The sequence below is a fragment of the Malus sylvestris genome, chromosome 13, assembly GCF_916048215.2.
Source record: "Malus sylvestris chromosome 13, drMalSylv7.2, whole genome shotgun sequence".
In the NCBI taxonomy this organism is placed as follows: Eukaryota; Viridiplantae; Streptophyta; class Magnoliopsida; order Rosales; family Rosaceae; genus Malus; species Malus sylvestris.
In genome coordinates this window covers 9,927,106-9,953,232 of record NC_062272.1, presented here as the reverse complement: position 1 = coordinate 9,953,232, position 26,127 = coordinate 9,927,106, and the positions used below count along the sequence as shown (strand labels likewise).

General features: G+C 34.6%; 3 protein-coding genes across 4 annotated transcripts; 1 reads left to right on the top strand and 2 right to left on the bottom strand.

Annotated features, from left to right (window-relative positions):
* The first annotated feature begins 2,608 nt into the window (after positions 1-2,608).
* LOC126595978 (uncharacterized) lies at positions 2,609-3,648 on the top strand. The gene is made up of 2 exons (XM_050262384.1): positions 2,609-2,872; positions 3,118-3,648. Exons 1-2 carry the CDS (start codon positions 2,770-2,772, stop codon positions 3,237-3,239), a joined length of 225 nt encoding a protein of 74 aa, XP_050118341.1. The 5' UTR covers positions 2,609-2,769; the 3' UTR covers positions 3,240-3,648.
* Positions 3,649-5,798: 2,150 nt separating this feature from the next.
* LOC126595974 (chromatin structure-remodeling complex protein BSH) lies at positions 5,799-9,123 on the bottom strand. Of its 2 annotated transcripts, XM_050262379.1 has the most exons (10): positions 8,912-9,121; positions 8,667-8,755; positions 8,480-8,574; positions 8,315-8,386; positions 8,174-8,221; positions 8,006-8,089; positions 7,807-7,845; positions 7,593-7,675; positions 7,353-7,415; positions 5,799-6,106 (listed from the first exon to the last, which is right to left on the bottom strand). In XM_050262379.1, the coding sequence occupies exons 1-10, from the start codon at positions 9,037-9,039 to the stop codon at positions 6,007-6,009; spliced, it is 801 nt and encodes a 266-aa protein (XP_050118336.1). In that variant the 5' UTR covers positions 9,040-9,121; the 3' UTR covers positions 5,799-6,006. The 2 variants fall into 2 exon arrangements, with proteins under 2 accessions (XP_050118336.1, XP_050118335.1); XM_050262378.1 differs by having other exon boundaries at positions 8,006-8,221; positions 8,912-9,123.
* Positions 9,124-19,827: 10,704 nt separating this feature from the next.
* LOC126595977 (auxin-responsive protein IAA31-like) lies at positions 19,828-21,477 on the bottom strand. The gene is made up of 4 exons (XM_050262382.1): positions 21,083-21,477; positions 20,510-20,721; positions 20,341-20,437; positions 19,828-20,178 (listed from the first exon to the last, which is right to left on the bottom strand). Exons 1-4 carry the CDS (start codon positions 21,298-21,300, stop codon positions 20,124-20,126), a joined length of 582 nt encoding a protein of 193 aa, XP_050118339.1. The 5' UTR covers positions 21,301-21,477; the 3' UTR covers positions 19,828-20,123.
* Positions 21,478-26,127: the final 4,650 nt, after the last annotated feature.

Genomic DNA, 26,127 nt, shown 5'->3' with positions numbered 1-26,127 from the left:
CTCAATTATTATGTGGGTCGTCTTGTTCTTCTTTAGAGACTAATCAGAGAAAAGGCCAAGCAAAAAAAAGGACATGCATCTTTAAAGGAAAAGGAAAAGAACCCAAGAAGAGAAAATGACATGCCTATAAATTAACATCGTTCGGCTCGTTACATGTAAAAATTAAAGGATTAGTCATTATTCCTTGCATAAGAAAAACTTATTCTTGATAACATTACAATAATAAAAATTGCGAGGACATAAAAATATACATTCTCGTATATAAAGTAGCAAACCAAAACCGAAAACCACTATTGAAAAGTTCTCGGAAAAAAAAAAAAAAAAACCAACCATCAATTAGTGCAGAAACATGCAGTCTGTTTACATGTGAAAACTGCCCCCCAATCATCCATGGCAGTTATTATTTAATCAAAAGATCCACTTATATATAAACCACAATCATAAGTATATATTTTATCAAGGGTAAACTATCATTGAGAGCATGTGGGATGCAATAAACAAGCTAAACAAATCAATAGACATCAAAGGGGGATGACTTTCACACTGCACGATTTTTTTTACACCAGAATAAGTGTTCAGACATAACAGAGCATTCTAAGTTTCTATATCGATTAACCATTAGACTATTGATTAGTTTAAACTCTGGGGTTGTCGAGAGTCCAAGGAAGGCAAAACCCTCCTTAATTAAAATTAAGAATCCCTTTTCTTACTTACAATGTTAGCAACATGACCGTCTTGGTTTTACTAGAAAAACACATTATGCAAAGAAGATCATGTGCCCGCTAATATGGCAAATATTGCTGCTGCCTTGAGACTGCAATTAGTCAAATTTGATAATGCAAGTAATTAATATAAAACTAATTACATTATATGTTCCCATATAGGAATTAGGAAGTGTGTGAATGCTTTTGTCAACTCATGATTAGAATCAAAGCATCACTAATGAGGTTTTAATATTAATCCAAGTACGGTTTGATGCCAGGATGGATCGATTTGACTATGTAAACTGGATTTGTACATACATTAATGGGTTTAATTAGTTATAAGTAAACAGCATAGTTTTTTCTTTTTGTTGGAGCACACAACATGGTTGGGTATGTGAGCGCATGAGAAATGTTATGGAGATTTTCAGAGTGTGATTTTTATGAACTTTCTGCTACATTCTAGTTTAACGTTAATTTTCATGCTAACATTTGTAAAATATTATGTCAAATATATGATGTGGTAGATAATACATGAAAAGTCTCATGGACGCATATATGAATATATAAAGACTGCAAATGGATTTGGCTGTCTTGGTCAGTCTGTGTGCCCACCATTGCATGTGGTAGTCACATAAGTGGAAGATAATAATGGATAACTAGGCCTATCCCATAGTCATGTATATTCCATATTGCTAGGTCAAGAATTTGCAGCATTGGGTTGGGGGCATTGGCTCAGTCATCAGTCAGTCACTCACAAATTTTACAGATTAGTTATAAAGATTAATTGAAGCAACAAACCAATGGGAGAGTAGTCCACAGACTGAATATGCATGTGACAGACTGACATGAAAAAAAACCATTGAGATAGGAACTTAGGAACTTCACCACAATGAGGCACGACGAATGCTGAATGATTCTTCAATTAAACATAACATCTATATTATATATAATAAAAGTTTGTAACACATATTATGTTTTAACGGGATAAATAATGCATGTGAATTATCCATGCATGTGCATGTGAATTATCCATGCATGTGCATGACAGTTTTATGTAAAAATTATTTGGACATGAGTTTTTATGTTATGTGGAGATAAGTGACAAACGCTGTCCAATTAATTCATAACATGTACTAAAGAATTTGAAATTCTTAACAAAAACTTGTAACACATGTTATGGTTTAATTAGATGGTATTGCCAAGTGATAAGAAAGTGCCAGCCCAAGTGACAAAGAAGTCCCAGCCCAAACTTTCTCAATTACCAGGTAAAGAAAGGAGCAAGCAAATTGGTTAAATTGCATACATTGTGGGAATCATATAGGCCAGTTTATCAAACAGAAAGATTGTAATGCAACAAAAACTTATCACACATGTTAAGTTTTAACTAAATAATGTATGTCACTCATCATGTCGTGTGACAAGAAGTTTCTTCTTAAATTTTTTTTCGTATGAATAATTGTATACATATATAGGGGGACATAGACTATAAGCATGCAAATGATCAACATAAGGATTGTAATGCTATGTAATGTAATAGTAAAGTGACCAAAAGTCAATTAGGGCCATGAAAAGGCAATTTCATAACTTATATGACAAACGAAGAGAGAAAGAGAAGAAGAAGAAGAAGAGCAAGAGTAAGATGGGCAAAGCAAATCCCATAATATACGTCACATTCAGAAAAGTAAAGGGATTCACGTGTAGAGAGTCTAAAGGGGAAGAGAGGGACGTCTGTTTGGGAGCGTGCGCCATGTGCTTTGGTGCAGTTGGCGACCTTGTTGAGATAATGAGATAAGAAAATACAAAAACCAAAAAACAAAAATATAAAAATAAAAGAGTGATGATCCTCTAATCTCCAAAAGGCCCATCTCACGGATCTTGCCCCTCTCCTTCACTCCACTCCTATATATATATATTATCTTATATAATTATTGTGCCATCCTCCTCACACAGCTCTTGCATAAAAAGCTAGCTAGGCTTGAGAGAGATTTTAGTCGTCATCTTCGTTCAGATTACTGTATTCTAAACGTGACATTTTCATTTGAGAACACCAAATTTTGAAGCATAAATGGCTTCGTGGAAGAAAACCATTACAACTCCATTCAGGAAAGCTTGCACTTTCTTCAACCAGCAGCCAGGAGGGAGAGACCAGAAGAAGTCTCAGCTTCAAGGTATATACAAACATATATTGCTCCTCTCCTATGTACTTCTCTTGTCAGGCTCTCTTGTCAGACTGTGAATCTGAACCAAGGGTTAATATATTCCCGTGAGAATTTACGGGGTTTGAATTCGCAATCTGATAATGTAAGTCTGGCAAGAGAACACTACTACTCTCTCTTTTATGTGTTAACCGATGTGAATTATCATTTATGGAACAGACTGAGTGATGTTTTGTTCCATAATTTACTTTGAACAGGGAGTGAAAGTAGTGTGATGGCTCTGCATGGAGAAGTGATGGCATGCGCATACGAAGATGTTCAGGTGATGTGGTCTATCCTGGACAAGTCCAAGGTCTCAGCCTGCAGCATCACTTCTTAACATGTATAGATAGCTGTGGCTATCAGTAATTGATGCCAATATCTATCTCAAAAAACAACCATAAAAAAAAGGGAGAGAGACCGACGTCAGCAATTAGCAGATATGTGCATACAATTTGGGTCAAAGCTAGCTTGCAACATTTTGGTTCTCATTCTTCTAGATCTGGTGTGCAAGATATAATTACTTGTAGATAGGGATGTGCTGGGAGGGATGGTGCTTTTGTACTCAAACTCTATGGTGGCTATTAAAAGTCCCAACTCAAAAAAAAAGAGGAGGGGGGATTTGTGAGGCTTTTAATTGTAGAATTGGCCCCATTATAAGAAAGTTTTTTGTTTAGTTTGTAATCTGTTAAATTAATGAAAACGCAATCCATGTGATAAAACATCACATTGAGATTATTAATATTAAACTTCAGAAAAATATTTTCATTTTCTACTTATCTTCTTCTTCTTGTTTCTCTTGTAACTAGTACCCTTATCTCTTCTTCGTGATCCTCAAGTAAGAAAGCTTGCACATTCTCAATTTTAAGGTGAATTACGTGAAATGAAGACACTAAGGTGGTAGTATGTCAAACTAATCACAAGAGATTATATAAAAATTTAAACAAAATAATATATGTGATAGGTGGGCGATACCACCACTTTAGCATCCTATTTTAGTAAGTCGACTTCTGATTCATCGATTATAACCCAAAAACAAAATCCAAATTTTGCGTTGTCAACTGACTTGTTTTGCTCTGTAGTCTATTTTATTGGTTAGAAAATTAATATATAATATCTTAATTTGAAGATATTATAGATCTTCTTTTTTTTTTGTATGGGTAACTGAATACTAAATATCCTTTACCCCGTTTCTGTAAAACCGTATAAATTAGTAGGAGAAATCTAACAAGGTGCATGGAATTCTAATGAAAATATCAAAAAGCTTCCAACTACTTTTTTCAGCGGTTTAACAGAATCCATCACATTGTTTTGTAATAAATATGTATATGTTGTGCTTCTTTAGAGATTTTTCATTGTACCGGATACACGGGTGGTGCACTAAATGTTATTATAAAAGTGATGAAATACTTAGGGTTAAAAAATTAACAGCTTAAAAGATAAAACTTCTCTTTATCTATTTAATGACATGTGATATATCATCCGTGTTCCATGCACAATAAAATATTTATCATGCTTCTTGTACTTGCTAAAAAACAAGTTTTTATTTTGTCATTTTCAGAAACAATAAAAAGGAAAGTTGAAAACTAAAACGAAAGGATTACCAAGTAAGGTCAAAACTTACGTCCATGATTGCCTAACATTGGTTTTGAACTTTTAATGCAGGGAGAATTCAAAGCTGAGATTATTTTTTGGTATACCAAAAGAAACCGAACTCTTGACCTATCTAACCCAAGAGCTTGAAGAAGCTTTAAGTTCTCCATGATTTAATGACATGGACGTTTTGGACGAGTAGTTTGATGGAGATATAAAATAGAAGACGAGAGTCATGCCATATTTTTTCTTTATTACTCATTTTTAAAGCAAGGGGCAAACCGAAAATGTTGAATAAAACACAGTAACGTTCGAAAATTCATACAGCCGATTCCATATAATAAGAAAATGATTTGTTGTTGTTCTAATCATTTCTCAAGCAAACAAGACCAAACAAATAAAGTGACACATGCATTTGTTATCACAGATTGAAAAATAAAATGGTGTAAACAGGCCAACAGCACACGATATTAAATAAGTCTATACAATCCGTCCAAAACAAATAATGGAGGAGCTAACAGTGAAGCACAATTTGTGGAGGAAACTGGTGGAACAAAGAAAATGTACCAGTTGGAACGATCTGTCGATCAAAAGGACACATCCAGTACAACAATGCCGTCCTCCAAACTGTTTGTGTCAGGCAGTTAACAGTATTTGATATCTTTTAGTCGGTGGCATTACAAGAAGGCCACACAAATCGACCTAAAATTTGATTTGATTGATTTCAGGAGTCAAAGCAAGGAAATTTGAGATATGGGTAGGCTCCATAAGCCATGATTGGGGCTTTGCATCGTCACTACTTTCACACCGGTGAACGTGACCGACATTGCAGGTACGGGTTATTCTAATTGATCAAGACAGTGTGTGTACCCTTATTTGCACTCGAATTAGAATCATCATTTTCATATAATAATTTTAGAATATCAAATTGTCGGAATAAAAAAGTACCAGCAACCACCTTCTTTTTCAATCATCACTAAAACTTGGATGGATCTGAATAATTACTAATTAGGGGATCTGTCTTTTTCTTCCTTTAAAGATCAAATGATCCTATTGTGGCAAGTGGAGAAAAGAGGATCATATCCTAAAGATTGTAATGAAGACTATAAGCCAAGAAAACATGCATTATTAAGCATTTGAATGCACAAAGTGAGTTTGGGAATGCCTACAACTGTTGTATACAACCGACATCTCACATCCAACTCTTAACATGCAGATCACGGGACAAACGGATTTGAGAGGTTGGTTCTATACAATGGTGTTGTAAGGAAGAATTCCACATATATGGAGTTCACTTTGCAGGGTATGAGCAATGAACTTATTATAGAACCAGAATTAGAGTCAAAACGACGAATTTCTTTACCATGTAGAGAAATTAGACAGACATCTAGCTAGTCAACTACAGGTACCCTACTTCATAGTACGTCAGTCACAGATTTCTGACTCCTTTCTAGTCGCCTATAGGTGCCGGGCGCCCTATAGAACAAAAATTGAAACCCTCACAGCTGTTTAATTCACCGAGCAATCCTTTCTTCTTTCGCTTGAAGGGCCTCCACTTCCTCGGTTGATAGAAGATCAACGATGGGTTCATATACGTCCCACTCCTTTCTTTTCCTGATACATTTGGGAGCAAAGTGGCAAAACCACTATCAGTATTTCAAGTTTCACTTTTTCTAACAACTCTATGAATAAAAAAAATGTTAAACACAAGGCACTGAATTAAATCATATCAACCAGAGGGCTGTCATTAGATAAAATGATGTTCCAAAGCTGGAGGGTGAATAAACACTTGATATTGAACACATAATATAGGGGAAGCTATCAGTGGACAAACTCTTAAGACTGATCGAGCAATTTGGTACAACCTCACTTAAGAGGGTGAATTTGGATATGTGTGTAGGACTTAACATCTATATGTATCTCGAAAGGTTAACATTCACATGCTGAAACAATGTATACAACGAAGAGTTTGGTTGATAGCCATTTCATTTTTAGTTTAGTTTTTCTTGATAGGGATAGAAGAAATGCATATATGGAGGAATGAGGAATGAAAAAGGGTGGAGGGAGGAGAGAGAAATGAAGGAGAATGTAAGAAACAAAAACTAGAAAAAGAAAACCTCCTAAACATTGTTTTAGGGTTTTAGTTTTTAGTCTTCATTTTGAGTACTCTTCTATGCACATTTCTTCCAGTTCCAACCACCCTTCATCCTTTTTTTCCTCCCATATATTTCCCTCTGTTCCTAACAAAAAGGTGAAAACTGAAACGAAAACTGAAATGGTTACCAAACAGGCTTTAGTTTCATCTTCCTGTTTCTATGGAGGATTTCAATACATTAAACTTACAGAGTTGTTGATAGCAGATTTTAGTAAGTAGCCATATGCAGACGACCAAATCCTTCATTTATTGAAATAAGTATGACAGTACTAATTTATAGGTACAGATAAGAGGCCATAGTCTTTTTGGTCAAGCATTTTCCTCCTCAAAGTAGATCAAGACAGGAGTAAGAAAATTACAGTTCGATAGTGTAGCTATTCCGGGAGTATTAAGGCAAAAGAAGCTATAGAAAGTATACGGTCTTGGTCTTTGGGAGGCCAGTAAAAGGGTGGCTGTACTCTCATGAAGAAACTAACTACCAGGTTGAATGCTAAAAGAATCATGCCCCTAGAAACTATTGCCAAAACAAGAACAACTTATAGGAGAAGAGTTGCCTACCAAAAAATGGCCACAATTCATCCATAAAATCCAATGAACAGCAATCGCAGTATTTTAGTTTATTTAACATACACCATGAAACTTTCCAATTGCAGCAAAAAAATAATAATAATAATAATCAAAAAGTTAGTGTGGTAAGAGACATACCGAACAACACTAGATCTGTGACCAAATAACTTCACCAGGTCCAATCCAGTACTACCTACTTTACTGAGAGAGAGAGAGAGAGAGAGAGAGAGAGAGATAGGTGAATTAATCACACACAAATTATATAATAGCATGTAGGCTTTAACGTTTATTTTCTTCCTATCTTACTTAATTACGTAAATTGTGCACAACAGCCAGGAAAGGGGAAAAAACTTTTATTTTGAAAAAAAAACCACAAACCTGACTGGAGTATACTCAGCTCCACGGCGTCCCTTCTTGTTAATTCTGGTTTCTCTTACTGAAGCTACACTTTGAACTACAATCTAGAAGATGAAATACAAAAGGACCATAGTAAATGAGTACAGATTAAAGTGTTCATTGACATAACTTGCGAAATTTAACTCATAAGGTAGCATAAATGAAAAGAAAAATCAAAGAAGCAACAAAATCTAACCTCATACAGTTGTTCTCTAATTGAAAAGGCAATTGCAGGCTGCAAAAAGAGAATATCTTATTTTAGCAAACTGAAAAGACATTAATGTTCCAACTCGACACAAACTAAAGCCTTGACCAAAATTAATTGAACTTAAGCGTCAACCAAATTTGCAATCATTCAAAAGTTCTTAAATTTTTTACAGAGTACGATGTCTTACCCCAACTTCAGGGTCTTGAATACCTAAGTCCGCGCAGAAAGTTTTAGCAAACTCTTCAGGATCACTTTCAAAGTTGTTCAAGTCCTGAAATCCATTGAACATGTACAAACCCACATTGTAAAAGCAGGGCATTGAAATGATAAGATAGCAGAACTCTTTGAAGCTTACCCATAAAAACTGGTCCCTAATGACAGTGCGGTTCACTCGAAGATCAAGCTGAGAATAGAACAACATCAATAATATTAAAAAAATGGAAAGGTTGTTACTTTCCATTGTAGATAACCATGCCATAATATGATAAAAGTTAACCTTAATCGGAACAATCCTCTCGCCGGTGTACATGTCTTGCCCCTCAAGTGATCGAAATTCAACAATTTGTGACTGATATCAGAAAACAAGGTAATAACTAATGAGTCCCATTACGCATATAATACAAAATCTGATGGGGAAATTAGACATGGTTGAAATGCCAACCTGAATGGCAGAAGCAATGACTGTGATGAAACCCGGAGGAAGCTTCAAGTCTTTCGCTGTCCTTTTCGCGAACACCACAATCTCCGAGTCAGGGTCTGTCACCAAATTCATCAAACATCAAACCCCAAGTTTCAAAATTTGAAAAAAATAAAAAACACAAATAAATAAGAAAAATCCAAAGAACTACCAGATGGGTTCCAAGTGAAGCAGTCTTTGAACCTTTGGCCGTCGATGTCGAGGTCCAAGCGAATTGGTACCAAATTCTGAGCTGTTGGCCTGCCCCATTGTGAAATTTGTCAACATAATCGAAAATTTCCCGGAAATTTTTCATCTTTTCCACGAAAAAGAAAAACTTTCCAGGAATTTGAAAAGGACAATCAAAATCTTCAGAAAATTCGATAAAAATAGAACAATAAGAAGTAAGAAACTCACATTCTGAACTTGACAGGGCCTCTGGAGGAAGCCGACAGCTGGCCTTTCATGGCTTTCTCTTCTCTTTCTCCCTCCTTGCACCAATTTTTTGATTTCTTCAGTTTACTGGATTTCGGAGCGGCTGACATGCCCGACCCGACTCTTCGCTTTCTTCTCTTTGGCTCGAGTCTCTGAGGTTCCTTCTGCTTGTCTTTATTTGCCGAAAATACCCTTCCAAATGCCTTCTTCCGTATTTTATTGACGGGCTCGCAAGTTGCGGGTACGTTTGAACCCGACGTCTTCTGATCAATTAGCCCAGCAATTCATTGGATTGGGCCGATGCCGGTCACACCCGCCAGTTCTGGATTAATTAGCCTCTTGAGTTTTAACAAAAAAAAAACAATCCTATAACTTTATTTAATGACAAAAAACAAAAATAACTTAACTAAAGGCGCATGCAAAGAGCATCTGACCAATCATTCAGTTGCATAACCCTTTGACATAATCCAAGCATATTTTATTCCTCTAAAATTAAAATTTCAAATTGAAGTGGATTTTGTTCGATTCAGAACCACATCTGGGGCAGTATGGTTGGAAGGGAGTCGATCAGGTGTGGGTTTGGATGGTTGGGGGTAAGGGTGGGGCAACATTGTTGACAACATTATTGGACTCATCACCCATTTTTCTAGTAATGGTATTGAGTTATTAGCCATGCATGACTTTAACTGCGTGGACGATCATGTTTTTTTTTATTATCTTTTTCTTACATTCTGGTGAAAGAACTTGAAAATCTGGGACGCACATCTACCGTTAAGTTTTATAAACAGTGTAGTATCGTTACGTTTCATAAACAGTGTAGTACAGCTAAGTTTCATAAATAGTGTAGTAAGTTTAATAAACAGTGTAATACCATTAAGTTTTATAAACTGTGTAGTAAGTTTTAAAAACAGTTTGTGTTAGGGGTGGGCACGGTTTGGTTCGGTACGGTTTTGAGTGAAACCGAAACCGAAACCGAAATTTTTTGCTATTCGGTTCAGTGCGGTTTTGAAGCCAAAACCAAAATGAAACCAAACTGTTTGGTTCGGTTCGATGTGGTTTCAAACAGTTTCGGTTTGGTTTTTAAGAAAAAATGTACAATTTGCAATTTAACATATTAATAAGCATTTCCCAATAGCAATAGGAAAAAGACATTTGTTATGTAAACAATTAGCATGTTGCATGTAGTTGTGATATTAAAACATGTTTGTGCAACAAAAGAGTGTCCCTTACAATGTTTATCATAAAACAAGTTGAATAAATTTGAATTCATTAAACATGAACTTTGATACTAGAATATGTGATATCATGCTTCAAATGAGTTGACTTTATAAGATCATTGTTCGACTCTTGATAACAAGATTAGTCCACCCTTATGTGTGTTTGATGGTATAAAATAACAAATGTCCTTCAAGTTAATGAACGAAAAAAAGTGATGAATAATGATATTCTAGTGTAGTTGAGTCATATACGAAGTGTATGGATTCTAACAAACAACCAATTAAAACATGAAATATAATATGGACATTTAATTAAATGTTTATTAATATTTGCGGTGCAGTTCGGTTTCGGTGCGGTCTTCAAAAGCCAAAACCGAAACCAAACCGTTTTCTATGTTGCGGTTTGGTTTCAAAACCGAAACCGTTTCAAAATCGCAAAACCAAACCGTTTGGTGCGGTTCGATTTGGTTCGTGTTTCGGTTTCCGTTTTCAATTCTAAGTGTCCACCCTTGTGTGAGGGGCGCGCGAGTTCACTCGTCAGTTTTTTTTTTAATATTAAAATTATGTCTTTTTCATTAAAATTTAAGTTTTTTGTTTTTTTTTAATTAAAATTTAAGAGTTTTTCATTAAAATTTAAGTCTTTTTCATTAAATAAAGTTATATCATGATTTTTTTATTAAGATAAACTTAGTCTAAGCCTTTTTCATGAAATTTCCTTTTTTATTATCTACAAGCCAAATGTTAAAAGAACAAGGGAACTTTCATGAAAATGATTTGGGCTAAGTTTATTTTAACAAAAAATCATGCTATAACTTTATTTAATGAAAAAATAAATAAATATTAATGAAAAACCTTTAAATTTTAATAAAATGACAAAATAACTTAAATTTTAATGAAAATGACACAATTTTAATTAAAAAAAATTTAAAAAAAAACCTGACACACAAGATTCGTGCGTCCATTACAGACACTGTTAATAAAACTGAACAGTACTACACTATTTATTGGTCCAATTTAATAAATAGTGTCTATTTCTTGGTCCACTTTCATAAATGTGCCTAGTTCTGATCATGTTTCATAAAATATTGTCTAGCTCTAAGTCCAGTTTCATAAAATATTGTACAGTTCAGTTTCATAAATAATTTCCACCTATTGGTTTAGTTTTGGAAACACTGTCTACTTCTTGTTTTTGTTTCATAAATAATATCTACTTATTAGTTTAGTTTTATAAATAGTGTCTATTTATTGATCTAGTTTCATGAATAGTGTCTAATTATTGGTCAAGTTTTATAAATAGTGTCTGTTTATTGATCTAGTGTGACAGGCCATCCCTAAAAATTATAGTTTTTATAATTTTTAAGGTGTGAAATTACAAAAATGCCCTAGAAGTGAAGGTGTTGGTTTTCATTGACCAATGCGTAGTGAAACGTACTAAATATTCTTTTAGTGTATTTCTGAAGTATTCGACGATACGAAAGCGTAAACACAAGCAGAAGTGAATTTGGAGTTACAATTAAAGTTTTATGGAGTTACGAACCGAATATATTTTGAAGAAATAATTTATTCTTATTATATTATTTTTGCTAAATGATTGGGCCACATGGGTGTGGCTGAGAAGGGGGAATTGGGAAGAAGAAGAATCAGAGGAGAATGAGAGGGTTACTGCCCAATCAGAAAGAAGGGATGGATGAGACTGACCAACCAAAGAGGAGAGAAATGAGGGAAAGGAGGGAAGGTGAGCAGGAGGGGAAATCGGGTCTTTTTCTTGACCCGTATGACCCGGCCAAGCTTCAAGGCTAAATTCATTCAATTTCCGGTGAATTGTCTTGAACCACTACCTGGAAACACCACCCTAGCACTCCCTCTTCCATTTCCATCCAAAATTTGAAGGAATTTGGTTGAAGTTTGGTGGAAAAACCACCATGGGTGCCGCGGGAAAGATTGCTCGAGATCCACCAAACCTGAAACAATTTCATTCAATTATCACTACCAAAACACTCCCCTAGAACTCAGGAACAAAGCCCAAGCAGTGGTGGAGGCGTTGGAGCAAGTTTGGAGGTCGAATTGAATCACACCCAATTCTAGGGTTTTGTACGATTTTAGCAAAATTGGAGCTTTTTCTGGCCAAATTGGCCTTGTCCATAGGTATAAAGTTTGCTCTACTCTTTGAGATCTTCATTTTTGTAATTTTTGAGAATTTTTAGAAATAGTTGAATTTTCCGGCGAGCCGGGGCGGCTGACCGCCACCCGTGGTGTGTGGCCAGGAGGTCGTCGATGCTATTCTTAGGCTAATTAGATGCCTTGAGTTCAGTTTTGGTAGTTGTATGACGTAGGTTGATTGTTGGAATCTAAATTCTTTACGTTACGTTAATAGGTCATTATATGACTCGACGATCCGACTGTTGGTTCGTCACCAAAGTTTAATATGTTATAATACGTAATATTTGATTACCATAAGAACTTACGGATCGGGAATCTGACGTACGGATCTTCCCGAATTGAATTTGTAAGTTCATAAAATAAAAATGTTGACCGCCACTTGATTTTGGCAATTGGCGGAGATCCGACCGTTGGATCATAATGAAACCTTAGGATGTTATTCTAGAGGTATAATATGGATCTTTGGAAGCACGGATCGGAAATTCGTGATGCAAATCTTTCGAATTGAAGTACGTAGGGATGCGTTTTATGTAAATTATGTATTTTATCGGTCAGAACTCTGAGATGTGATACGATAATTGGTTATAGGCGACGATGGTTCGTGATGTCTTGATATGCATGCTAAGGAGTCGTAGCATGGACCTCAGGTGAGTGGGTCATTTCCTTTCTACTGTATATTATATATATATGTATATGATTGACAATCTCATAAATGTTTATAAATTGATTATTGCTTATGATTACTGTGAATGCTTTGAAATACTATGGCGAACTACGAATGGCTTGATCCCGGTTTAGGGTACGTAGGTAGTCTAACGAGACGTTAGATGCAGCCATATAATAAATGAGAATGAATAATCAAGACAATAGCCTAGTTTGGGAATGGGGCATTACAGTTTATACATTCTAGACCATTTGTTTATATGTTTATATATCTGAAAATATTATGATATGTTGAATTTTAGACTTACATCCTAGTATTTCCATATGTATATTCCTTGCACATAATTATTGTGAACGCTCCGAAGTGCAAAGGTGAACGTAGGACACACAGGTAAGTTCAGGTAAGTATACGGTATTAGTTGAATTGATGGGGTTATGGTATGACTACATTTATGTTTTAAGCAACTCCGACACTGTCGTGCAGGTTGCAATAGTAGGCAACTCCGGCATTATCGTACAGGTTGCTTATGAATCGTACATGTTGTATTAGATGCATTTAAAGCTCATAAACCTGCATCCCGGTGTTAGTGCTTCCGCCCGTGGCCAGGGCACAGTCTTTCACGTAATGTTCACCTCTTGCACCATACACTCACCTTGAATTCAAGGTAGGTGCACATGCCTGTCGTACAGACTACTATAGGTGGTTCCGACTCGTATGTGACTTTTCACGTGATCGTAGCACTTGAGCGTATTCATTTACATCTGGTCCTATTGTTCAGACCACTACAGTGGTTCCAACTCGTGTGCCGGCGTAATGCCGTATAGGTCACTATAGGTGACTCCGGCTAGATTGATTGATGAGATATAAATATGCCATATAGGTCACTATAAGTGACTCCGGCTAGATTGATAGATGAGATATGGATAAGTCGTACAGGTCACTAGAGGTAACTCCCGACTTATGAGCTAGCATATGTGATGAGATATGGATAAGTCGTACATGTCACTAAAGGTTACTCCCGACTTATGAGCTTGCATATGTGATGAGATATGTGATGAGTTAGCATATGTGATGAGCTAGCATATGTGATGACTTAGCATATGTGATGAAATAGGTCATGAACTAATATATGTGATGAGATATGGGTAAGTCGTACAGGTCACCCTAGGTGACTCCGACTTGCGTACTAGTATGAGTTATTAATCGCATGATTATTTGATATTACTGATGACATGCTGTGTTATGGTATATTATGATTTTTCTGGAAATTATACAGGTGTTGAAGCGAGGGGTTATAATGTTTTATATGGTTTCTATTAAAATCTTACTTATAAGGTCACTCACCCTTGTCTTGTCTTCACCCTCCAGGTTTTATCAGCAGAGCTTTCTTATCGTCGAAGATTTGTGGCGATTCTTAGTATTGGAGATTATTTCGAGGGTACGATTCTTAATTCACTCTTCTGTACTTACTTATGCTCTAACGTCACGTGTGAAGTGGGTTTATTTCCGCTCACTAGTGCACTTTGGTATTTAGACACTTTTAGGTTTAAATTTATTCACAATTTTTCCACATCATCACACTTTATGGCTTCGTCACATTCTAGGTGTCAGCCAACACAGCTCGATTCGGAGTCCTAGTGGACATTCCTGGTCGGGTTGTGTCATCTAGTTTCATGAATATTGTCTACTTATTGGTCAATTTTTATAACTAGTGTTTAATTCTTGGTTCAATTTCATAAGGTTTGAAACTTAGACCCTTTTTGGTCTTGTAAAAGCACCCATTGCGCCGAAAACGATGAACCCAAAAATGATCATTTAAATCAAAACCTTGAGAAGATTATGTTCTCAATAATTATATTTAAAAAACTGTTTTCAATTACCAAATTAAAATTTCCTCTTTTTTTTTTTTGCGTACCTACAATAATAAATGTAGCTCTCCATTCAATTTCTTGAGCTTGGTTGTTATCTTGGAGAAAATTTTCCTTATGCCCGGAATACAAGTAGTATACCACGTGTTATTATGTAAGTGGTGAGAAATTTTATTTTTTATGTTATTAATTTCTTAACACAAGAATCTCACAACTTGTATAGAGACATGTTGTGTACCATCCCGTGTTTCAAGCATATTGAAAAATCTTTTGTCATCTTAACTACTATTGGGAAACAACACAACAAAAATAAAACTAGAGAATGTAATTCAATTTGAAGTCTTTTTCTTATTCTAAGCAAAATAATAATAATAACAATAATAATAATAAAGAATCTATTAACGTAGCTTACAATGGGAGAAAAAAGTGGAGAGTGGAAGGGGGTTGGGAGGGGGGACGAGACCAGCGCAAGTTGGGTTTTCATGTGTTTTTTTTAATTCTTTTGTCTTTATTATTAAATAAAGTTAGTAAATGATTTTTTATTAAAATGTAAATATTTGAAGCTATTTTCATTAGTTTTCATAAAGAAGAAACCCTGTATTTTTTGTTGGTATGTTTTTTAAGGGACCTTTAATAAAAAAACTCTTAAGATAAAAAAAATAATTAAAAAAACACTTAATAAAAATTTGTAGTAATAAGAACAAATAAATATATCATACATGACACGATTGGGATTGATCAAAGAAAAAATTCAGGTGAAAGTTTTGTCACATCCCGGCCCGGGGCGGATCACTTCCCGGGTACGCTCCACCACCGTAGCACGATATTGTCCGCTTTGGGCTCCGACCACACCCTCACGGTTTTGTTTCTAGGAACTCACGAGCAACTTCCCAATGGGTCACCCATCCTGGGAGTGCTCTGGCCTCATTCTCACTTAACTTCGGAGTTCCTACGGAACCCGAAGCCAGTGAGCTCCCAAAAGGCCTCGTGCTAGGTAAGGATGGGAATATACATTTAAGGATCACTCCCCTGGGCGATGTGGGATGTCACAATCCACCCCCCTTAGGGGCCCGACGTCCTCGTCGGCACACCACAGCCAGGGTTAGGCTCTGATACCAATTGTCACATCCCGGCCCGGGAAGTGGTCCTTCTCGGGCCGGGATGTGACAAGTTTAGTGATAATATCGTAAATAAGTTAAACTTTGGTGGCACTCATGTTTTTTGAGGGGTCAACTGTTTATCGTAAAAAAAAAAACGATACTCTAAATGAGAACTAATTTATGAATAAACAGTTGACCCACCAAAGTTTAGCTGAAGAACAAATAAATATATCTTTTTTGTTGTTCTGTTTTTTGAGGGGTAAGGTTTATGTCCCCGCTTAACTAGGTGTAACTTGTTTTTTCGTTATCAATAATAAAAAATTTAAAAAAATTTAAAAAAAATTAAAAAGTTGACCTATCTAGCTAGAAACAATGTCACTTAATACTATAATCTAGTGGTATTTCACTTTACTTGTAAGTGAAAGGTATTTGGTTTGATTGTCGCTAAAGGCAAATTCAAACCAAATTATTATGGCTAACTCATTGTCAGGCTTAGCTCATCCTCCCTGAATGTAAATTGTATTGTGTATTAAAAAAAAAATTATGTAGAAATAGTGAGTGCCACCAAAGTTAAACTTATTTATAAAAATGTCACCGCCTCTTTCATTTTTTTTTTTTTTTTGAAAAAAAGTTTGTGAGGGTTTTTTCATTGCAACGGTGTATCGGGGATGGGTGAATAAATTGGTTCCGATCTTTCGAGATTTGAACATAAAACCTCTCACTTACAAGTAAAGAGAAATACCACTACATAGTAGAGCTAAGTTATTTTTTTTTCTAAGTAGAGCTAAGTTATTTTTTTTTCTTTCTAAAAAAGCGATACTCTAAATGAGAAGGGGTGTGCTATCCACACACCCCATTTTACTTCTCACACACCCCTTGATAATTCATGTCCGTTGATCTTCTTCAATTCATTCGATCTGACGGCCGAAAATTAAAAAGGTGTGTGAGAAGTAAAATGGGGTGTGTGGATATCACACCCCAATAAGAACTAATCAAATCGTGTTGACTCTATTGTAACCCACCAAATTCACATCTTTTAATGTTCAAGTTATGGGAAAAGCTTGCATATAGCCCTTGTGTTTATACCTCTCTCTCTCTCTCTCTCTCTCTCTCTCTCTCTTACATAAGTTGTCACAAGATAAGAGAGTAGTGACAAACGGATATCAAAATGGTTCCATAGAACGGGGACACCCAAGGCCCGATCAAAGAAATTGATATGAAATAAGTGACATATAAGTTTGCAAGTGATGATGTTAGCTGGTAAGGATTACAGTAGATTTCCAACATGACATCACTGATAAGGATGACTTGGTAGTTAACCTTTCTAAGCTTGGTGGTCATACAGTTGTAGTCAATAAGGTCATTTCTAACAAAAAAAGTTTACATAAATCCATCAACAATTATAGCATGTGAAAAATTATTTTTAAATGAACAGTGGTAGACCATACTCATATATCATCTTCAACCGAAGAGCTAAACATAGCTATTTCAATAATTTATTAGTTTTATATTTATACTTTAAATTTATTGGTTAATTTTTCTGATCTAGCCGTTAAATTTGAATCAATTATTACAACATGAGGAGTTGGGATGCAAAAAAAAAAAGGGGCTAAGAGGGAGGCTTCATTTGACCAACCTATGCCCTTATGGCCAAATAATGACATGATATGCTCCATAGAACTATAGTCCAACTATTGATTGAAGATGAGTTTCTGAACAAATCAGTTCATTTTTTTGCCTTTGGACCTTTAGCTCTCTTCATTGGAGATAGCCAAAGAGAGTAGTGCCCCATTATCCATTTGCCAGTTTTCCCCTGATTCCAATTTAGGTTCCCTGAGTACTACTCATGATGTAAATGTAACCTAGTGGTTGGCTCACCTAATAACATTACAACTTCTGGACTAATTAAGTTGGCCTGCCAAGAATATAACAAGCACAAATACAATGATTTTGTGGACAACGAACTTTAATTGAGTTGCCGGAGAGAATCCAACTATTCCTAGTTGCATATACGTCGCAAAAGAAATAGATATACAAGGAATTACAATATAGATTCTACTGAAAATATGACTTTAACCCCTCAAACTCAATTTCTTTCATATAAAACCCGACATAACATTTTTACTCGAATAAAACCCAATGACTAGACTTCACATAAGCAAATTCATTAATTATGACATTTTAAAATTTTCGAATGCCTAAAATACCCCTTTTTGCATGTTTAATGTGCACAATTAAACATATGCAGATTTTAAGGAGGATTAATGATTTTACAAAAATAAAATAATAAAAAAGGCACAAATATTCTAAATGCATTGCATGTTATATGAATTTGGTTGATTCATGTTTCTCTCACTTCATAAAATTTGCTTCTAATTTGATATAGGAATTAATTTGGAAAGTTTTCTTAATCTTAATAACAATTTTCAATTTAAATATATTTTTTAATGAAATAGTCTATCTTTTAAAATATTTATCAATAAAATAATGTACCTATATATATATATAATTTTTTTTTTTGCCAACTATAAATTTTTACCATAATTTACCTATATAATAATGTACCTGTTATTTAATTTTTACAACACTAATGTATCTTAAAAAATAATTTACTTATTGTTTAGTTTTAGCAAAAATAATTTACCTACTGTGTATAATTGGTGAAGCTAATGATGTACATATTGTTTAATTTTTTAAAAATTAATGTATGTACAAAAATAATTTATCTATTGTTCAAATTTTAGGATAAAAATTTACATGTTTTTATTTAACAATAATGTATCTACAATTTTATTTTTGTATGAATATAATTTACCTACTTTTTAATTTTATATGAAACTAATTTACCTACTGTGTTAGTAATGTATCTACAATTTTACATACAATATTTACCTTTTTTTTTTTTCACAACAATAGTGTATCTACAATTTTGTTTTTGTATGAATATAGTTTACCTACAATTTAACTTTTCAAAAAATGTATCTTCTATTTTATATTTTACTATCATATATATGTTTCTGTGTTCGCAAAATAATTTATCTAAAGTTATATAGTTAATAGATATGTTAATGAATTATATTAATTCATTATTAGACTGATATAAGAAATTGTTAAAAACGTTAGCCATAATGGTTGGCTAATAATGGTTGTATGAGAACAGTTATAGAAAGTTGTGGCATAAATTGTAAATAACTTATATTAATAGGTTACTTATTTTCTTATGTGGTAATTTATTTAAATTTTGGGTTTTGATTGAATGTTTATTCATAGGTGGGTTTTTATCTGAAGTATATGAGTTGTATGGGTCTATATCTAAACAACCCTAGATTCTAACTGTTGAGGTTACGAGGAATAGGGTTTAGCATCCAATTGCTTTTTGAGACACCACCACGACGTTTCAAGAAATTGGGTGGTCAATGTTTGCACGTCTTAACATTATTAGGATCAAAATTATGATGCTCATAACTTTATCATCCATCTTTGAATTGATCCGAGTTTCTGCAATCAAAAGGATAGGAGTCACAAGCATGATGGCGTGCACGTCTAAGCTCACGAACAAGCACGAACACGTGTAACAAGTCATTTCTTCGATGAGGAACATAGTTGCTAATTATCATTCATCATCACAAGAACTAAAAGGCATCTTGTTGTGACAACAAGGGACTTTGAAACCACATTAATTCCCACCTAACAATGTGAAAAGCACAGAAGAGGAAACAAAGGAAGTGCATAAGAAAAAATGGAGACCAACCATGGTCCCATATTAACAAATTTCCCCCCACCCTCTTATCAATAATTTGTTCAAAAGCCCCAATTTTTCCCTTCACTTTTACTTCAGGAATAATTGGGTTTGATGTGGATTTTGAAGAGACAGTAAAAAGGAGTGAAATACTAGAAGTATAAACATATACAACTTAACTGTTATGTGGACACGTACAAGTGTAGCTAAGTTAGCTAGAATAATGTGCTATTCTCTCACATTGAAGTTCCAATCTCCGTATCTAAATTAGAATATAATATTGCTTGAATAAAAGAAACTGCAACTGTTATATATTTGATAATTTACACAAGATTGGATGTAGCCCAAAATATGTATATTAGTTCTGAATTTCTTTGAGTACGAAGTTATAAACCACCACGACAACAAAACTGTATCTGAGTCTCTGAGGATGACCAAAATATAATTCAACATCTGTCTGCTCTAGTGATCTTCAATCTTTTCACGGTGGTCAAGAATATCCTGTGTATCAAAGCCAAAATATGAGAAGGACACAAGTATATATTAAGAAAATTTAAACGGAGGAGGAGAGGCGAAAGTTGGTAACAAAAATAGAGTTATTAAGCGCCTGTTTAATAACCATTCGTTTACCAAACTGGCCTCCCTAGGGTTATGCGTGCTTACTCCCAAGGCACATCTCCAACCAGCATCCAGTCCCATTCTTGATCTTGATAAGTCAGTACATGATATTTGTCTGAATGAACATGATTTTCCTCAGGACCTGCTTCCAAAATGGTAGCCAAATTAAAAATATGAACCCAAGGAAATCCTAAAATGTGTGTTAATAACTTACATAGAATGGTGGTCTTGAACATGAGGCAAAGCGTTGAAATCAAAGCAGAATAACCATCATGGTCAAACAAATTCAATTTTCTACCAATTGGAATGCCCTCCAAATAGACTTTCACAAATAGGGAGGGATGGCGCCTGTTGTCTGCTGCTCTCCCTGCAAGTGTGCTCCTCAAGATAGATTTGATTGGTGGCCAGTTTATCAATGCTTGCTCCCTGTAAAATATGTCTATCAACTTTCAATCATAACATCTATACATCCATGCATACATAGATATATACACACATGCATACAGAAAGATCAAAGACGTTTACCTTTTCAAAGGGCAATGGGAGTCTAAAACAGAGTTACTCGTCGATACGATAGGTTGATATATATATATATATATATATATGTATATGTATATGTATATGTATGTATGTACAAAAATCAATCAAGATGAGAACTTCTTTGGCTGGGAAGAATGAAGAATTAATTTTGCAAAAAAACCCATGAATTATTTTCCTTTAATTTCTTCTTGTTCTTCTGCAGAAAAAAAAATAGAATCATGCATTGGGTTGGTTTTTTCCTATATACCTTGGGGTTGAAGTGGAAGGCAAGTCACTGTGATGAGAGGGAGAGATGCTCAGGCCAAGTCTCAGATCAGTGCTCAAATCTGCTCTGGAATTTCCATTGATTTTCCGAGAAAGAGAGGAAGAAGATGAAGAGGCAGTAGTGCTAGGACGATGATGATCAGGATAGTTGCTGCTATCTATTGAAGAAGATGATGAATGAGCTGCAGCAGCTCTTCCCATTTTCTATCAGATGTGTTGAGAAACTTCAGAGAGAAAATACATAAAAAGCCGCTATCTTAGGCCATGAATCTGTGTGTATATAATATATATACACACACACAAACTACACCGGAAAAGGAGAGGGAGCCAAATCCCAAACAAACTGAACAAAGTCATAACTTGAGCAGAAGAGTCTGGTCACTTTGACACATTTGGCTACCACGGTGGCCCACCACATGTCCATGCATCATATCCCACGTGGATTTTTTTTTTTCTTCTCTATTTAACGCCAGAAACTCCGGTGATGTTGTCTAATTAGGACGACTCTCGCACGGTCACAACATATGAAACTAATATCAAGTCAATAAATCTAAAATACAAGACATTTATGTTTTTGTGAAAGATTTCTACCAATAATGTAGTCAGACAACCATACCTAAGTTTTTCTCTTAACATTACTTGATAATTGAATTAAAATTTTAATTAAAACTGAACAACCTATCGAGGCTCCTAAAGGTGGACAAAGTTATTAGTATTCAATTAAAGGAATCAACTTTAATATAATCTTCTTTTACCTAATATAGAAAACTTGTCTACTTCTGGTCTTGGGTAATTTACTGACCAATGACCATCTTCCCGCCAAGTGAAGTATTTTTCTCATTTTTCTTTTTAATTTCTGGTTTTATGTCTGTGTAATTAATCATACATGCTTGCCAATCAAATTGCATGCAGGCCCTCCTTGATTATAAAGTTGGAGATTAGATAAATGTTAATTTAATCACATTAGATGTCCCACGTCCAGATTGTACAATTATTTGAAAGCCCCCCATCAACATGATTAAATACTGAGGCTTTTAATTAGTTCATGTGTGATACTCAGTTTGCAGGGCTCTTCTACTGCAGCTGTACAGTTGTGAGTCCATAAGTGGATGACAATAAATATGGGGGGTTAATTTTTTCTGCAAAGTAGTTGGGTCATTTTACTGAAGGTATGTAATTATGTTGACAAGAAATTAAGTTAGAGAGAAGAGAAGGTATTGAGAAATTATTGTTTAGTACTAGAATATTGTCACGTAGTATATCTAATTCAAGGAAATACAATTTATCGTATGATATATTTAAAAAATTATTATATAAAATCGTTGTATATCACATATTAACTGATTATATCACATGGTAATATTTTAGCATCATACAAATTATTTTTTTTTGGTACTTAAACGATGGCATCCATATATAGGGCCATAGACCACTTAGACATACTTGGATTGGATAATATGTCTCCCTTCTCAATAATAATTGTGTATTAGACATTATGTTAAACAAATTTAAGAGCTTATATACTAATCTAGAGCTCTATCCAGACACAATGGACCAACCAAACCAAAGAACTTCATGGGCAGAAAACTGTTTCTTTATTCTGAAGAACCCTAGCCCTTTATAATTAAGAAATAAGAATAAAAGAAGATGAAGGAAAGAAGAGGAAGCAAAGGCAGTTTGCCTAGTATGTTATTGGAAACAAACAAACAGTTATTAAAGTAACAATCTCTTCTTTGGAGACCAGATGATCTGCCTTCTTGCCCTTTTTCTCTTTTTTTTTTTAATTAAAAATTTAAATTATCTTTTAGGATGTGTTCTTAACTATATTATATTTTGTGATTAATTACACCTAATAAACATATTAGTTTGTTAATACGGGATAAACAGGTTTTTTGGGACAGCCTTCAGCGGCCATGCACAATCTTATTCCCTTCACATTGCTCCCCTCAGGCATAGACTCATGTTGAAGAGCCACCCAAAAAATCCTCTTAGATATTAGTAATGAGAGTGTCTCCAATGCAAAGACTCAAATTTTAGACTTACACTTTCATATTTGGATTTCAAAAAGGTGGTGGACTTATGTATTTTGATTTTCTTCGTCAATGCAAAGACTTAAACTTTAAGGCTCATTTTGAGTTTTAAGATTTGAGTCTTTGCATTGGAGAATAAAACATTGGACTCAAAACTCATATTTGTGTTTGAGAGCATTTTTGCTCACCACCATAACTATGGTGTATGCTTACCATACATCTAATCATTTGCCACATGTCTTTTCACTTAACTTTGGTTAAATTTCATAATAAATGTTCATTTTTCAATTTTGAAAAAAAAATTAACCAAGGTTAAGTGAAATGACACTTGGCAGATGATTAAGCGTATGGTGAGCATACACCATAATTCATGGTGGTGAACAAAAATGTTCTCTTTGAATTTTAACAATTTAGTTATGTACATTGGAGATGATTGGACTCAAAACTTAAATCTCATTTTTCTTGGTGACTTAAATCTCATATGGAAACATAAATTTGGATCTCACTTTGCCTCAAAACTCTAATATGAAAAGTCTCATTTGCATTGGAGATGTTTTGCCTTATATTTAGACTCAAATATAAAATTTGAGTCCTTGCATCAGAGATACTAATAAACGATTAGTTAATTAATACACACACACATATGTATAATAAAGTGAAGTGATTGCTTTCCTTCCACCCATCAGACAAAACATAAAATCATCATCTACCACCTTATATTTCTTCTTGGCATTGGCAACACCCTCTCCCTTAATTATATTTCTCACTTGACATACAAATTTAACGTAAAATTGAACCCATTTCTTACTTGACATACAAATTTAACGTAAAACTGAACCTCAAATTTTATTGGCTCGTTGAACTTTTTGATGTATCAAGTTTCTTAGATCTAAAAGACTCGAGCGTATTAGTATTAAAGTCACATGTACGTATGATAATACTTAGACATTTGATGCACACTATTAGCATTCCGTTTAGTTAGAGCAACACGTGTGCTATTTGGTATTGGTTGTTGTAATAATGCAAGAGGTAAAAGCTAGGGGTAAAGGGAGGTTAAAGCAAAAAGAATGAACTGGAGGGACGAGGGGAGACAAAGATGTAACATGAAGGTTTGAAAGTTATAAAAAGTGCCAAAGTCGTAGGAGTTTCGATTGAGGTGTTTGATAAATTGCTTCAATTCAAAGACTTAGTTTTGCAAACGAGTGAGAAAGAGAAAGAGAAAGAGAGATAGAGTAGAGAGAAAGTGGTGGGTTTATTGGGCGGAATTTAGTTGATTGCATGTTTGATAAAGTTGGGTTCATGTCTTGGCCTTTGAGAGACGTAGTCATGGTCTACATGAGTATCTAATACACGTGCAGAATAATATAGGATTAGCTATGTGAACTGAAATGAGTAACATTAATTTTTTTTTTAAAGATCACTACGTGCTTCCACAAATCATTGGTTGTTTCAATTCTAGCCCTCACACATGCTTGACCAGTTATTATGTTTTTGTAATCATCCCATTAGTTTGAGAGGTGCCGGCCGTGACCTTCTAGTTCATACTCATGAACTTTGTTTATGGTCGTACAATCTCAAAATAAAGGGGTTGCATGCAAGTATCAATCACATGTTACGCTAGCATTTGAAGGCTCCACAATTGCTACATACATTAGAGGCTGATAATGTCATGCGCAACTGACATTAGCATAATTCCTTTCAGACCTATCATACAAGCACATGTACACATATGCCCTAATGATGACCTCATATGCATCATCATTATCAACGAGATAACATATTTCCAACAATCGTTAGTTGTTTTGTTCCAACATTCGAACATCGTGATCGTCTTTTTATACAAGTCATAGGTTATCTATTGATGTGACCGAGGAAATCTTTCTCAAGTCATAGTTTATCTAAATGTATTAAATTGTTTTTATCATACATGTCACAGACGTGAAGTGCAAGTCTGGATTTCAAAGACGAGTGGAGTTAGATTCATGCCCCAAAACCCTCTCCACCATTCAAATGTTGGGATGATTTTGGCAAGTAATTTTAAGGGCACCTAAATTAAATTTGTTTATTTATTTTGGGGTGGGTGGGGGACAGGTAGGCAAGCTTGGTCTTGAAGAAAGGTTTAGGGTTCAAAGGGAGAGGGAGTGAGGGATAGGAGATTTGGGTTTGTAACAACCAAGCAAGAAGGGTATAAGAAAAGGTTGTTCCCCCTATATGTTAGTTCGGTCTGGCACAGCGTGCCTCTGCCATACATATATCTTTTTCTTACTTCAATGACATTGATCTTAATTACTTTGTGTACATCTCAAGCATATACATACGGGTATATATTGTATATAACAATATATATATATATATATATTTATTTATACTTACACACATATTTTTATATCAATGTTGCTCAACTTTTACATTGCTTCTTAATTGCCGATTACAATCTGATACATATAGACTAATAATTCACTAAAAATCGTACAAAAGAAAACACATTTCTAATTGTGATTTGACTCATTTATATAGACAAGGAGTTAGGTGCTTATATATATAAAAAAAAAACACTTCTAAATTCCATATACCATAGAAACTCACCATATATTAACGAAAACCATAGAAACTCATCATGTTTCAAACTGTAATTCGTCAGTAACGAAAAATTAATAATATTTTATAAAGAAATAAATGATTCTTTTATTTATAAGGGGGTAATTATTTTCGAATGCTCACCATATATAGAGATAGCTACTCTCTCACTTTCAAATTGTTCCAAACTGGCCTTGGCCATAGCTCCCAACATCTAATTACCACTGCCCCCATTGTCACCCACAAAATGTCATTTTCTATCTTATCCATTTCTTTTCTTCTTAAGGCTCCCACAATTTATGAACCCAATAAAGGTCATGCATGGGCAATTGGGGCACCGAAGAACCTCTCTTTTCTTTGCAACTTTATTCTCTCTTCCAATTCCAAGCTGTATCATACTATCATGTGTGTTTGATGCCAT